The sequence below is a fragment of the Elaeis guineensis genome, chromosome 11 (genome assembly GCF_000442705.2).
Source record: "Elaeis guineensis isolate ETL-2024a chromosome 11, EG11, whole genome shotgun sequence".
Taxonomy (NCBI): domain Eukaryota; kingdom Viridiplantae; phylum Streptophyta; class Magnoliopsida; order Arecales; family Arecaceae; genus Elaeis; species Elaeis guineensis.
The window spans coordinates 123,389,051-123,405,216 of NC_026003.2; the positions used below are offsets into that span (position 1 = coordinate 123,389,051).

The following is a 16,166-nucleotide window of genomic DNA, read 5'->3' on the forward strand; positions in this document are numbered from 1 at the left end:
ATGCATCTCAAGTTAGAGAACTAAACACATAACTGCAGTTATGAATATGTTACTGACGAGAAGATAATTTTTTTGTAACTGTTCGTAAATGATCATGCTCAGTACTTTGTTCTTAACAAGCACTTGTATTTTCGCTTCGGTGTCTCCACACCGTAGATTCAAGACTTATCTATCTGAAAGAAGCGATCATACATCAATCTTTCAGATTGATCACCTTCCTCGTGATGATCCTATGATCACGAGCAATTTATGAGTTAACTATAATAACACATGTCTCAAATTTTTAACTTTTAAGAATATGTGTTATCATACCTATTAACCCACTGGACGATTCACAGACACAATTAAACACAATGTGAATAAAAATAACTCAATTTTTATAGCGATCTTCATATCATTGAAATTAGGATAAATTATATTCTTGATCTTTAAACCAAATCAGATTTTTTTAAAAAGTTCATAAATTATAAAAAGCTAAAGTTTAGTCTCTGAATCATCTGAACTAATTTAATGTTGCCCTCAGATGTGATTTCGATAATTTTCTCTCACTGAAAGTTTGATGTGACAACTTTCGATGCTTATATGGTACTAAAATTTAAAAAATTTATTAATATGGTAAAAATAATAATTATTTCTTCTTCTCCATTCTTATTTTTCTTTCTTCTTATTTGATTATCTGCAGGTTCTCTTCTTTGAGGAAGATGGGGCCATAAAGGGAAGGGGGCTTGGAATGGGAGGAAAAGTTGATGAAATTAACGCTGACTCAGCGAGAGGCATTGAGAAGAGACAATGAGAGACTAGTGGAGGAGATGAATAACCAAAGAAGAAGGATGGGGTCATGAAAGGAAGGAGATTTTTCTTCTTTCTCTTCTTTAATTTTTCATTGAGATTTTGGAGATGAGAAAAAGAAAGACAGGAGATAAGAGATTTGAGAAGGGGGTGGATGGGTGGGGAGAGTTTAGAGATGGAGTGGTGAGAAATAAAGAAAAAAAGTTGTGAGAAAGGAGGAAGATGGGGCTATAGAGGGAAGGAGATTTTCTTCTTTCTCTTCTTTTTTTATTGGAGTTTTAGAGATGAGAAGAAGAGAGATGAGATATGAGAGATATAGGGAGGGATAGGTGGGGAGATAGATGGGAAATGAGAGATTTGGAGAAGAAGATGAAATTAAGATTTTGGATCGTGTCAACAAATTTAAATATATATATATATTACTCAATATATTTTAAGCCACGTTAGTGCCAATTGAGCCATGCGTGCAAAAGATACTCTATATAAGCATCGAAGGTTGCCATATCAGATTTGGTGGAAGAAAATCATCGAAATCATACCTGAGGACAGCATTAAACTAGTTTAGATAATTTGAAGACTAAACTTTAGCTTTTGATAATTTATGGATCATTTAAGAAAATTTGACTTAATTCAGGGATCAAAAATATAATTTATCCTTGAAATTATTATAATAATAAGGACTACTGTCAATTCAATCTTGGGTTTAGTTAACCCTAGCTTTGGCTCGAAGTGGGTACTACCTACATGACCTAGCCACTTGATCTTGATTTCACCTAAACCTAGCCACCTGATTTGATCCAATGACACTTGATCATGCCCTATGACACCCACCTTACTTAACCATAACCCATTCCAACTCGATATGACTTAACCATAGCTATCCAATCATACCCAATCTCATTCAATTTTATTTGATCCTTCCGATTTGACCTAATCCTTGTTGCCTAAATCGATCATTCTCGATCACACCAAATCATACACAAATCGATCCGATTATACTAGATCTCATTCGATTACACCAAATTTTAGTTACTCAAATGTCAACCTAGCTACTTGCTCTTATGCGATCATATTCAATTACAACCGATCATCTCTTATTTGACCTAATTATATCCGATATTATCTCATCATACCCCATACAAGCTTATTCTAGACTTATGTGAGTCTAAATGACTCAACCTTGAGACCCAAACATAACATATACATCTACAAAACCTAAAAACCTATGGTTTTACCCAATTTGAACTCGACTTAATCTAATATAGCTTAGGCTAGACTTAATAATCATGATAACACCCATGATATCCTTACTCTTTCCTTTAAAATAAATGCAACCATGAAGGAGATTCCAAGGATGTGCACCTACCTAAAAATACCCTCTCTTTTAACCTCCATCATGCCCACGTTCGGACTAGTTATCTTTTAATATAATATATGGCACCCTAACAAGTCTCGATCTCATGATTTTTTATAATTATTTTGATTCCTCGCTCCCTTCTCTAATGTCATATGTCTCTTCAAATACCATTCCTTCGTGTTATCACCCTGTCATCGAATCCCAACCAAACATCATAAGAGACATTGACAAGATATTATTTATAACAAACTCTCTCCACTCTTGATAACATTTCACAGCGTGCACTCAATTAGACTTGGTGTCTTGGGTTGGTCTTTATACCTCCCTTAAGTAACCTATTTAACCTTTAAAATCTTCCTTAGATCTAATCCAAATTATATCTACACTATCCTATCCTCCTCCCTTGGATCCTCCCTTTCCTCCTACAAAATCTTAACCATTCATTTCCCCTCCACCTCATCAATCCAAGAGGAGAAAGAATTGGCCCATATCATTCTTACACTAAAGAACCTTATACATCCTTTGATTAAAATCCCTCTCCTCATTCTAGCCCTCCTATCCATCCTTTCATCCTATCCATCTAAAATATAACTCTAAGAAACAAAATCTCATAAAATCCTGGCCGTACACCTCCATAATCCCCCTATCTCCTTCTCTGGCTAATAAGAATATATCTTTTCATATCAATCCTAGCCACTAGTTCCAAAGGGCTTTACCAAGATCTTCTATCCTAGCCCTAGAGTCCTAAAGAAAACACAAAGAAGCATAGTCATACTAAATCTTGGCCCTTCAATCTAGATACCATATCAATCCACTCTCTAACACCTTAGCTAATAGGTTCAAGCTATGTAGCATTTCATGACAATCCTTGGGTCTAATACTATCCCATCGCTTACTAAAACTTAGCCCTCAAAGCATCCTATTCTTTTATAAATAATCCTTATTCTCTCCTAAATTCTAGTTAAAATTATAAAAAACAGAAAGCCACATGGAGACTCTACCAAAATTCCTCAAAAAATTCTAGAGCTTTATCCCTTCTTCATGCATTCTTTTATTTTCATCAACCACAAGAAACCCTTATCTCTAGCCATACATAGCCTCTTACAATTAAGAAAGAAAAATGAGCAAAAAGAGATGTTGGGCACCACATCCCCTTCTTCCTCCTCTTGTATTTTCTTTTCATTTATTTAAAATTTAATTAAACAATATTCTATTAGAGGTAGGATATTTTCTCTATTTCTAGAACCTCCTCAAAAGAAATATGGTGGGGTGCACCTTCGATCTCTTCTCCACTATTAATCTAGATCTTAATCAATTTGTATTGTCTTCCAAAGATTTTTTTTGCTTATTTACAGGCTAAGCAGTGGTGCACCTGAACTCCTGGATTCTCCTACCCAACCTCCGTATCGAGATTTCGGAACCTCCATGTCGTCACCTTGGACGCCCGGAAGGGCATCACCAACTACAATCTTGGAGTCAAACACCGCTCTCGGCCACCCAGGATGCTTTGCCCATAATTGTCCTACCCATCCAGAAGAAATATTTAAAATGATAATGGGAAACCTACTAAAAGAACCGACACCAGGAATGCAACGTACTGCCTTGGTTGCTTGGAATCACGAGACCAACATTTCGTCTAACCGCATCTGTACTCACTAACTGAGGGTACACTTGATTAATCATTAAAAAAATATTTTTTTTATTTTTAAAATTTTAAAAAATAAAAATCAAAAAATAATATTTGATAATATCATAAAAAAAAAAAATTAAAATTAAAATAATTATTTTATATATAAAATAAAAATTTATTTTTCAAAACTTTTTTTTTTTTTTTTTTTTACTTTCACACGCCTAAAATATCAAATCAAAAAATAAAAAATTCAAATTTTCTCCCTCATTCACTCTTCACCTATCCACCTCCTTCTTCCTCTTTTTTTAATTTTTCTCTCTCATCAAACTCTTTACTTATCATCCTCAAATATTACTTTTTGCTTTATAACAATGTAATTATCTAAATATTTTTTTATTTTTTTTATTTTTATTCAATAATAAAAATTTAAAAAAAAAAAATATTTTTTAAAAATTAAAAAAATATAATCAAAGACATCCTAAATAAAATGCTGGTAAGAAACCAAATGCATTGTAAATTTTTTTTTTTTTTTTTTTTGCGGGGCGGTGGGGGGAAAAAAATACCCTGGTTTCGGAATCCACGGTCTAGAAATAGTATTCAAAAAAAAAAAAGAGTTCGCATGTCGGTCGGTCTCCTAAAGAACTCTCGTTGTCTTGAGTGTTGTCTGATCAAACCTTCTAGTCTGCTCGTCATGAGCTCCCGTAAGCCACTGCAGATTCAGACAAACGGATCGATATCTCTCGTTGTAGTAGGTGTCACATCCTGGACACTCCACGCCACGCATCCAGTAGCCATCCCTTTTGATAAAATCAAGACCATATTTGCACTTACACATAAATAGTAAGCTATCAAAAGAACGACGCTGCCAATTCTACGGCTGAGCACAAAATTGACGCTGGGAACAGCGTCTTACATGAAAACACTTTGGCACACTTTTAGTGGTAAAAGAACTTCTAAACAAACCCAAATTAAATGGGCTCCACTCTAATGAATGGGTACATTGAGTGCGTACGTCTTCGACAGAATGTGAACCGGTATCACGGCAAGATGGTTCTCTGCCCCCTGAAAGAATATTGAATATTTTCATTAAGACATGTCTGACTGTGGTGAGCATGACCAAGCGCTCAAGTAGGTGCTTTGTCTCGATAAGCCAACCAGCATTGAAGACCCGGTACCACGATGGCTGTATGGATGGACATTTGCTGAACCCACAGTAAACAGAAATAGTTTAGAAGACGGTAAGTGACATATAGGCAGGTAAGAAGATAATGAATCAAATTAAACCAGTAAGCAATCAGACAAGCGAAAACAAATTAAAAAAATGCCCGACGTCATCAATAACGATGCTGTTTCTGGTAACAGCAAATGCAAAAGAACATAAAAATTCAAGGGGGGGGGGGGGGGGGGGGGGAAGCTCCTGACAAGAAAAAAAATTAACGAGCATTTCACTCTAAGAAAAATTAGTTTTTCTGATAATCAAGGAATTCAAGTGAGTTTGTATGCAATCATAAAAGTTAAGGAGAATTCTCTCCAAGAAAAGTGTTCTTTCAAATACTAAATAAACTTGAATGAGTTTAAGCATGCAATAATATCCTTCCATCAACAGATCCTGGTAAACACTGAAGAAAAGATCATGGAGATGGAATCATCAAATCTCACAAATTAAACTGCATAGGTGGAATTACCTTGCCAAAGCTGCATTTTCTATTTCAAAGGAATGACAACATCAAGATCCCCAGAGACTTGCCACCCTTCAGGATAAACAAGATTTCTAGCTTCCAAGTGAAGATGCCAATTCATGATCCTTGAGCAATTATTTGGAAAGCCTTCCATTTGACTTTCATCTTCGATTATCTGTTCTATAAATGTTGTTTCCTGCAAATATTCAAATAACTAAATTAGATGTTAAATTGTTGAGAAGATGGCAGGGCATGAAAGATATCAGCTGTGAACACTGAAGTCAATGGTCTGGACCAGCAAGTTGAGCAGTTTAAATAAAACTGAAGTGAAATTAATTGAGTATTAGCTATGTTCAATCTTGTAACCAAGATTCACCGTCATGTTACCGAAACACGAATCAATACCACACTAGTACCATGAAATACGCCTGGTACATGGGTTGGTTTGGCATACCAAAAGACCCTGTACCATGTCTTAGTTCAGTACCAGTACGGCATAGAACAGCCAGTATGGGACAGCACACTATTACAGTGAACTATGTTTGTGACGTTAGTGAACATTTGGATGGTGCATGTGGCTAGCCCTCAGAATAAATTCCAGTTGTTAGTGAGTTGAGGCTAATTTTCTGTTGTAAGAAGAGGCAACTGTAGTCTAATCTTGGCATATGTCTTATGCATCTAATCAGTAGGGAAGTAGTAGCTCACATTAATGCAGACCAGGGCTGCCGCAGGCTCACTCAAAAGTTTTGTATTGCTGGGCCCAAATTCTACCTATTAACAGCCCTACAACAAATAGGTATTTAAATGCATTGACTTATTGAAGCTAGTTAACATCCTATGTTGCTATTTTTCTTTTTATCGTAAAATGAAGCTCAAAAAATTATGTTGAGCACTGCCATGACTATTCATGCCCTATTATTCACATATCTGAGTAAATGTGCTTCAAGGGTTTGGAATGAGAGTAGGGCATTGTAAAACTTGATTGTGAATCAAGGTTCACAAATCCAGTTTTTAAATTGGCTGGTTCTGGTTATGGCTTTGGGTGGTTTCAATCCAAAAAGGAAAAAGAAAAACAAATTACATAAAGAATACAAAAAGGGCCATATGGATCAAAAGAATGATTGACAGACATAAGTTTAGAGTATGATATGTTGTTGGCTCCATGGTTCTAAGCTTTTAATTATTTTTGTTCAAAACTATTTATAAAATATAAAGTGGTTAAAAATTGAAAAAGTAAAAGAAAATGACAAAATCTTAACAAAGTAATACAAGTTAAATTTATATTAGATATCATTTCATAGTACAGTGCATCATGTGGCTATAATCCAACTATAATACTGTGGTTGGATGAGGTCACTTAGTAACATTTGTATTGACAGATCTGTATGCACTAACACTACTGCCTAAGATACTAATTAAAAACATAATTATAGCATAAGGTCAACCTCAAATATTGATCAGTGATAGAACTACAAAGACACAAATCATGAGGATATCACTACAGTATCATGTACTACAAGTGACTATAAAAACTATCCCATCATCAATTGGAGATCCCACTTGTTGATATACCAGTATATGTGTTTTTGCCTTTCTAAAAAAATAAATAAATAAATAAAAGAGCAACCTTTGTAAATTTTTGCAATATTTTGCCTCCAAAATTGGGGATTAAAAAGACAGAATCTTGCTTGTGTAATAGTGAATTTACGTAAATTACATTTACTGAATTTCTGAGGATGGGTCTTGATGCAGTGGTAAAGTTGCTCCATTTTGATCTAAGTGTCATAGGTTGAAAGCACAGAAATAGGCCCTTCACATGCAAGGATAAAGTTGCATACGTCTATGCCACAGTGGCAGGAGCCTCATGCACTAGGGCACCCCTTTTACATTTATCGAATTCCTAAAAGAAAAAGATGATATCTATTTTTTCATTGTTTCCAATAGAATTTATTCCCTCTATTTATGGTTCTCATGAAATGTAAGATACTTGACTACTAATAAACTAATTGTTTGAAAATTTTTTATCTTTCCTTTATATTTCTTCATACCGTATAGTGAAGTGCTTCCAGAATCTTCCCAATATATAAAATTTCAACTTAACCATGCAAAACTGCTACTTGGAACTTAGACCTATCATATTGCCAACAAGTTAACCTCCTACAAGCTCATAATTAATGAAGAAAATGCCCCAAAAATGAGGCTCATAGTCCATATATAGTAGTCTTTAATCAAAACCAGTTTGGTTCAACTGAAATGCTGAATACAATCTAAAACTAGGTTTGAGTTTGCCAAAAAAGGTTTTACTGAAATCCCAAAGGAGAGACTCTGTTGAACTTGTTAAAACAGGGGACAAAATTATGTTGGGATGAACAGCACAGATGGATTTACAAGCCAATCTTGAATAATAGGAATGATGCTCAATAGTTCTAGACATATGTGCATGCAAATAGTTAAGATCTTCTCAATTAAAATAATAATTAGCAGTTTTACACCATTAAAAGGATAGTACATCTTTTTATGTCATTTTATTTTCATAAGTTTAACATTTCAAAAGTTTTTATCCCATTTTGTAGAACAAACTTAGTTCTCATGACACCCCGTTGGCCATCATAGCGATACTTGTATCGTGAAATAGACATGTAATGGTTGTCCTAGGCCTTTGAGTCAAGATTATTATGATTGTAACAATAACACATCAGAAAATAATTAACTGCTTCAAATTTGCTGCATTGACATTCATCTCAGGTTGATAATGTCGGACACCAAAATGGGATATATGGCACTTTTAACAGTAAAATGAACAATGCTTCCAAGCAAAAAGGAAAGTTAAAACAAAAGGCCCAAAATACAAAGCACAGTACAAGAGTCTAAGAACAAGTGACAAAAAGATCTCCAACAGAAGATAGCAAACTTGGGATCAACTCATCACCAGATAGCCAAGGATAAATGACAACAAAGAAATCGAAAAGGCACAAAGAAGAAACTATGAAAAGTGGGCCCAAATGGAGGACAAGATTGTAAGGAAATAAGATAATTTCCTGCCGAAAAACAGTAGTCCTGGAATACTCAGCAGCAGATGACCATGAAACATAAAACAACAAAGTGGCAGCCAAGAATGCAGCAATTATTATCTTCCCATAGTTTTGGTTATCTGCTAATATGATGTTGGATAATGTGATACTAGAACATCAAGTGCCTCACCAAAATGTCTGCACATTCCATATTTGGACTTCAAAAGACCATCAATGTCATGCTAGAAATATGTCAGAATCCTGTTTGAGTTTTAGATGGATAAGATCAAACCTCTACTGTGATAAAATGGATTTTCTAAGGATCTGGTTATGAGATGATGGATTCTGAACAGAGACAACATGTCAACATTATGTTAGACAACCTTTCTGCAGCATGTTTTCAATTCAAGTCAATGGGTCCCCTCATCACTTCTCTAAGACTGGAAAGTCAATGCCATCTTAGGCAAATAGAAACTCATTTTTTTACTTACATTTTTGGTAGGACAGGTGTAAGGTTGAATAACAAAGTAGGAGGGTGTAAGGTTGAATGGCAAAGTGTTTTTTTTTTTAAGGGTATTTAGGAAGAGGCATAAATTAAATTTGTTTGCTTGTGACATTAAGATCACCGATTCAAGCAAAAAAGAGCATTGATGTACCTCCCCATTTACAATGCATCCACATTTTAGACTGTAGTAAATTAAAATGAGAAAGAAGATATTCAACTTCTCAAACAAGCTAGAAGATGTAGAAACAATAATAATGAACAAGGAAATGATCCAAGAAGTTATATATTTTCCATTTATTCAGAATCTTGCTTTTTTATACTTAACCATGGTATTATATCTCAAAGTAAATTGCATAGACAAGTCCGAAAATACTATTATTTTGCTCTTGTTGAGTTAGACTATCCAACAAATGTCATGCCCTAGTCCTCATGTGTGTCTATGCAACACAGAAAGAAATACAGTAAGTTTTACAATTCTATAGATCTATAGACTATATAAATGTTTTCCTCATAAAAAATTATTCAAGCTACTCCAACAACCAATTCCCCTGCAAGAGTGAAAATGTATTCTACTAATACCTCAGCCAGATAGAAGAATACAGTTACCAAGGGTTTCCAATGGTCTTGTTATAAACTTATATATAAGAAATACCTGCTAAGTTGCCTTCTTTCAGAGGTTGCTTTACCTAAGCATGATAGATTTACAGCCAAAATATGTAGCATAGGACTTATCACATGAAACATAATGGGCCAGTGTAGCAATGTTATTAGAAGTCAATGTCAGGTCCTTTGTTCATCCTGAAAGTTTCTAATATTCCATATAAAGTTTAAAAATGCAACTTTCTAAATAATGTTGCACACAACCTGTGAACTCGAAGATACAAAAAGAAAAAAATAGCATTCCACGTGAACAACAGACTTGTGATTCCTCATATTGAGCTATTGTTAAAAAGGAATATAGTGCCATTATCCATGTCATAATTGTTGGCAAAGTTCCAGCAGACAAGCATTTTTCAGCTACCATCAATTCTTTTGACACCTCAACTAATAATTTTGTCAGCTTCCACTAGAGCATGTTTAATGCTCAACTGAACACTGGTATATAGCAGCCCTGTCATTGAGCATCTTTGAGCTCAAAATCACATAAATTAGGTATTCTAACACAAGAATTTTCATTCATTCTAGTTAGAATAATAGATTTGATGAAAAGGTCACCATGAAATTTTTACCACGTACATTCTTGAATTGTATGAAAAATGACTACAATTGAGACAGAATGCTCAGGTTGTCATCAACAGGAACAGACACATCAACCTTACAATCTCTGCCAGAAATTAACTATTCAAAGTAAATTATGGTTTGAGGTTGAATCACATTTTGAAGGTGTATGTATAAAATCTTGTTATGATGATGGTGTCAATATGACTACAGGACTACTAAGTAGCCAACTTTTCAAAATCCAGTCTTGTCGATGAAGAGAGAGAGAAAATAAAAGCTCTTTCAGTTGAGAATATATGTCAACAAAGCTGAGGGCTATTGCTGTTTCTTGATCAGATGGACAAAAATGCACCCTTCTAAAATTTGTAGAAACGAAGATAAAAGATGTGTTCCTTTTGTTTTCCATTCTTAAAGTATCTCTTCTGATTTATCGTTGTGAAGTCTATAATACATAAAACTTTTATCAGCAATCACAAAACTATGAGAATTTTTTTTCCAAAAAAAAAAAAAAGACGTCAGTCATACCTGAAAACCCTCCTTTACTGTGTCTAGTTGCCTGATGGCATTTGAGGTTAGACGGTGCCACCTCTTGGGGTCCCACAGTATCGTGCTGTTGAATGCAAATCCTGACATATCAACATGGAATCTTCGAAGCCTTTTGCTTTTTTCATTTGTGTGCCAACCAATCACTTGACTTCCATTGCATACTGGGCCTTCCAGTATTGCCTTGTTTTTGCTTTGAGCAAGCATTGCAACGGGCCAAGTGCCAAACCTCCTTAAAACCACATATAGATCAGTTCTATAGTTGAAGGACAAGTAAATGGAAGCAGACATAGCTACCCTTCTCATAATTGAAGCTCTCCAAATTGATACCTTAAAGATACAAAAAATGAATTGGTATTTTTTTTTTTTTTTGACTATGGACAAATCATAATGGCCTAAAATGGATAAACAGAATAGTACATTCTGGACATTTAATATGACACTACAAATTCTCTTAAGTATGCATCAGTGTCTTCAAACTCAAATAATAGATCATACCACATCTCTATTCTAATAATTACCCATGATGTAATCCAATTTTTCCAGTAAAAGTGTAGCAAATGTACTGATTCATTCAGTGTTGTGTAACTTGAGATTGCATACTAATACATTGATATGCGGCTTTCAAGAAATAGGGGAAATGCATTATGCTAATAAGACCCTGACATGGCATATAGTATGTGAAAGGAATAATTCAAACCATGTTGACTAGCACTATACCAAATTTTGTATGTCTAGAAGAAATTCCCAATCTCAAGTTTAAGCTTTGTAAACGTAGGTCAAGCTATTCATGGGAGCTTCCTTTGTTTTGTGTCCTTTGAGAAAGAAGAGTTTTAAAGTCTTAATACCCTACATGCATACATGTGTTGGTTTATCATCTGCAATGATGTTAAAGTGTCTGGCTGTGGTGAGAACAAGCTGTAGAAATTTAAGTCTTCCAAAGCAATTTCAATCAAACTAAAAGCACATGCTCTTACTGAAACACCTAACCTGAACATACTGATGGATCAACCTAAACATCAGCGGACTTGTACAGACTAACATTATACTGGAATGGACAACCAACAACACATCGTAATAAGCTTCAATTTATAAAGTGAGCTGTAGGACAAGATACAAAGAGGATAATATAGGCAAGAAGCTTTGGATCAACAAACAAACATCACAAAGCAGGATGAGCCAGAGAACGCATTTAGCTCCATGTATACATGAAATTGCGCATCATTTCATTTCTGGAGCATGTGATGCTTCAACATACAGCACCCAGTATGAATAGTTATCCCTTTCATTATGTCTGGTTTCAATGTGAGCACGCCTGTGAGTTCTACATTGTTCTAGTGATTTCAAAATGAATTGGCAAAGATATGGAACAGAACCATCAACATAAGGAAATCAATCGACAATTCGAATCCACTAAGCTGCAGAAGAACGACATTTAGATAGATATCATCACGTAGACTCACCTGATCTCCCTCATGCGCTCGAACAGCTCGAGCGAGTAGATGTTGTCGTCGTCGGCAAAGTATACGATACCATCGAGACGGTGCCGCTCGATGTGCTCGAGCGCTGTGTTCCGCTGGTGGACACCTCTGTCCTTGATGTGGGTGGCGTTCTTCTTGCAGACCAGATGCCGATACATGACCCCCGTCCTCCTGAGGATCTGGGCGGTCTCCATGGAGGGGGCGTTCATCTCCACCACGATCCAGAGGAGGGGCGGCGGCACGAGCCTCAGCGTGTGGCCCAGCCGGCTGAGGTAGTAGGCCTGGAGGGCGCGGTTGTAGGTCGGGGTCACGACGATGAGCAGCTTCCCGAGGGGTCCTGGATCGGGCTCGAGGTGGCCTTCCTCCTCCTTCCGGGCCTCGAGCTCCACGGCGACAAGGCCCTCGGGCCGCACGATCTCGATCTCCCGGGGCCTCGACCGGACGAGGGCGGCGAGATCCCGGCGGGGGGGGCCGACGTCGTCGTCGAAGAAGAAGTCGTGGGGGCGGAGGCCGGAGTCATCGAGGTCGGCGAAGGGGGATAGGCCCAGCAAGAAGCCGAGGAGGAAGAAGAGGAGGAAGCGGAGGAGGGGCCGCCGCCAGGAGGAGCGGTGGCTGGGCTTGCGGGGGTGCCCAGAGAGGAAGGCGCCCATCATCAGGAGGCAGCGGAGAGGGGATGGCGGCGGCGGCGGCGGAGAGGGGGAGAGGATACCCGGGCGGTGGGAGGGGGAGAAGGAGCGGCGTATCGAGGCCATGGCTGGTCCGGTGGAAGCATCAAGGAAACGAACAATAGATGGAGCTGATGGCGGTGGTGGGCGGATGTTATAAATTTTAAGCAACAAGAGAGTTCGGTGAGGAGATTCCCCACCTCTTCTTTCTTTTTACCGTTTTATTCTTGTTTCCTTCTTCCCCCCCTTTTTTTTTTTTTCTTTTCTTTGCGCCTTTGTCACACCTGGGATTAGGATGACGAGTATGAATATTATTTAGAAAAGAATAGAGAAAAAATCGGTTTGACGTCCTCCTGTTCGATCCTCTGCTGCTTGGTTTCCTTCCTCCGAGAAAGAGAGGGGAGGGTGGGTTTGGTTGTTGCCAGTGGGACTTGGGAGAAAAAGAGAGGAGGGCGGCCCGATCTTGATGCCGGTGCGCGGTCCAGCGGATAGAGGGAGGACTTCGATGGTAGTCAAAATGCGCCGGCAGGCACGGCTCTTGAAGTCCGCGGCGGAGCTAAAGCCTCCGCTGGGCCGTGCACGTGAACCCGCGGGCACCAAACGAGACAAGCACGGGACCGAGTTGCGACCGGTTTTGGTCTGGAAAAGTGAAATGTCAAACTCCGAACACCCGGAGGGTAGCGGGATCATGGAGGAGAAATTACGCCGAAATTTTCTTCGATATTTTTTTTCTCTAAAATAAAAAATTAAAAAGCGTAGTTCACGTGGCAAACGAGCAGGCGATCGAGGTAGGCGAATGCGGGTTTGGCTTTGACTCTTTGAGGGAGGAAAAGGAAATAGGTCAAATTGTCTATTATTATTTTCTACCAGAAAAGAACAGAAAAATAACGAATATTTTAACTTTTTGCATCTGTTATATAAAATCCCTTTTTCATATTTCTACATATCTTTTTTGACGACTCATGTCAAGAATTTTATTCCGAAAATTGTTAATAGAACCATTCCACCAGCCATAATGGATTGATCGATCATATTTCTTTTATGATCTTCTGAGCTATTGGTACTCCTTCATGCCGTCATCTTCAAATTTCACGTGGAACCAAGAACTCAATTCTAGAGAAGAAGGTAGCGAGCATACAGAACCTGTTGACGGCATTATCTGAAACAAAGAATGGCTATGGATTAGGAAAGAAAAGGCATGAGAAGAAATGCAATAGATATTCCATTACAATAGATGGACTCTTAACTTTGAGAATTTTTGGAGTAAGGGAGGCCATAGTCTACATATATACAAAAGAAACTTATTTATAAGTAAATTGATAGTTAGTTTTTTAAAGGAGTTGGTTATATATATATATATAAAAGAATAATTCCAGATTACTTACCTCAGGTAAGACCCAATTTTAGTAAGCTTACATGGGGTTTAAAAAGTAGCATTTTGCCCACCCGAGGTTAGCTCCGTCAACTTTTGTCATATTTCAATACCTTTCTCCGTGAAAAAATAGGGAATTGCATGCAATTTTGAAATTTATTTCATCCCTAGATCATCCAACCAATCGAAGATTCTCGAAGCTTCTATAAATCAAAAATTTTTTGTGAAATTGAAGTCTATATTTGACAAAGAGGAATGTTACAGTGCTTTTTTTTTATTCCAGATTTTATGAAATAATTTTTTTATTTTTTATGAAAAAATAGATGGAGAATAAGATGATTTCGTTTGTTTTTTTGCTTAATTTGTGTTTCTACATTTCCTCTCTCTCTTCTTCGAACGTAAGATTAGAATCATACGAATATTAGAATTTGTTATGAGTTTAGTAGAATAATTAGTGAAGAGAGAAAAAGTACAAAGCAAACAAGTCGATCTAAGAAAGAAGTTTATCGAGAAAAGCTCAATAGCATCTATGGACAAGTTGTTGGCAATTATATATAGGGAGAGCTGAGAAAATCGGTATTATGCAATTTTATCATCTTCCATCAAGGCTTTTATAAGCTTGTTTTCATCCTTGAAAGTCTTTGATTTTGGATCGAGACTACCTTAGTAAAAAGTAAGATTGTTAATAGGTCGAGTTGATTTGTGATCCACCCCGATCCGACTCGATTAGACTTGACCCGAACCCATTTAAAAGACTCATAGAACTAGACCTGCAAATGGATCAGATCGGATCGGATCCTGAGTAATCCCAATCCGACTCGATTTCTTGATCGGATCTTGATATTGGACCCATACCCATCTCAATAAAAAATCAGATCGGGTCGGATCGAGTCTATGGCCGAATTTATTAACTCATTGGATCATTCGGATCGGATCGGATCCATATATAACCCGGTCTCAATCCATAAAATATGGGTCTGGTTCGGATCGGATTGGGTCACGGGTTTAATTTATTTGAAACCTACTATCAGTGAATATTAATGCAAGATGATAACTAAGAAAGGCCTTTTTTCTTATATTGCTGAAGGGGCAGATTATATATTGATGGAATGGGAAGAGAGAATCCATCAAAAAAAAAAAAAAAGTAAGGAAGAAATTTCAAGCATCGTAGTACACAAGATTTGGGAGTTTGAATGTTCTGTTGGCACTGGTGTGATCTACAAGACTGCACCATTGGTCTCCTATAATCTCCCACAAGCGGTAGCTTTGCTCTATCAACTTTCTTCTTTTCTCGGTCTTGTACTTCGCGACCGCATCATAGCAGTCTTCTGCGCATTTGAATCATATAAATGACAGTCATTAGTTGCAGACTGGAAGAGCTTAAATATTTATATTTAATATCTAGAAATCATATGAAATTTTTTTTTGAAGGGAATAGGAGGTAACATATTGTTGCACCCTGATTATTACTGATCATGAAAGTATCCATGATCTACAAATGGGTGGGCTTGATGGGAGCCTTTTCTAATATGATATGAAAGTATTATCATTCTAACTTTTTGTGATTGATATTTTTTCTGATTTCAGTTCTTTAATAGTAAACTTACCAGATCACTCGAAAATTAGAACCTTTTATTATTATTATTGTTGCCTTCTAGCGCTTTAGCGCTAAAAAAAAATTATGACTCAAAATCAAATAAAGAAGAAATCAGAACATACGGTATCAAAATATAGAGATTGTAGAAGATAGGAACGATAAACTTTAAGATCAAATCACTCCAATCGAGGTACCCAACCTTGACAAGGTTGTCGATAATAGCATCCCTCAGATGCTCCTGTCTGAAAGAAATGAGGAAGACCTTCAAACTTCGTGCTCTGATCTTGTAGTATAGGTAAGCATATGCTCCACGGCGGGG

General features: G+C 36.9%; 1 protein-coding gene across 1 annotated transcript; it reads right to left on the reverse strand.

Moving 5' to 3' along the window:
• Positions 1-4,617: 4,617 nt before the first annotated feature.
• Positions 4,618-13,495, reverse strand: LOC105054532 (probable beta-1,4-xylosyltransferase IRX9H). The gene is made up of 4 exons (XM_010936067.4): positions 12,196-13,495; positions 10,715-10,964; positions 5,462-5,651; positions 4,618-4,978 (listed from the first exon to the last, which is right to left on the reverse strand). The coding sequence occupies exons 1-3, from the start codon at positions 12,963-12,965 to the stop codon at positions 5,481-5,483; spliced, it is 1,191 nt and encodes a 396-aa protein (XP_010934369.2). The 5' UTR covers positions 12,966-13,495; the 3' UTR covers positions 4,618-4,978; positions 5,462-5,480.
• Between the last annotated feature and the right edge of the window lie 2,671 nt (positions 13,496-16,166).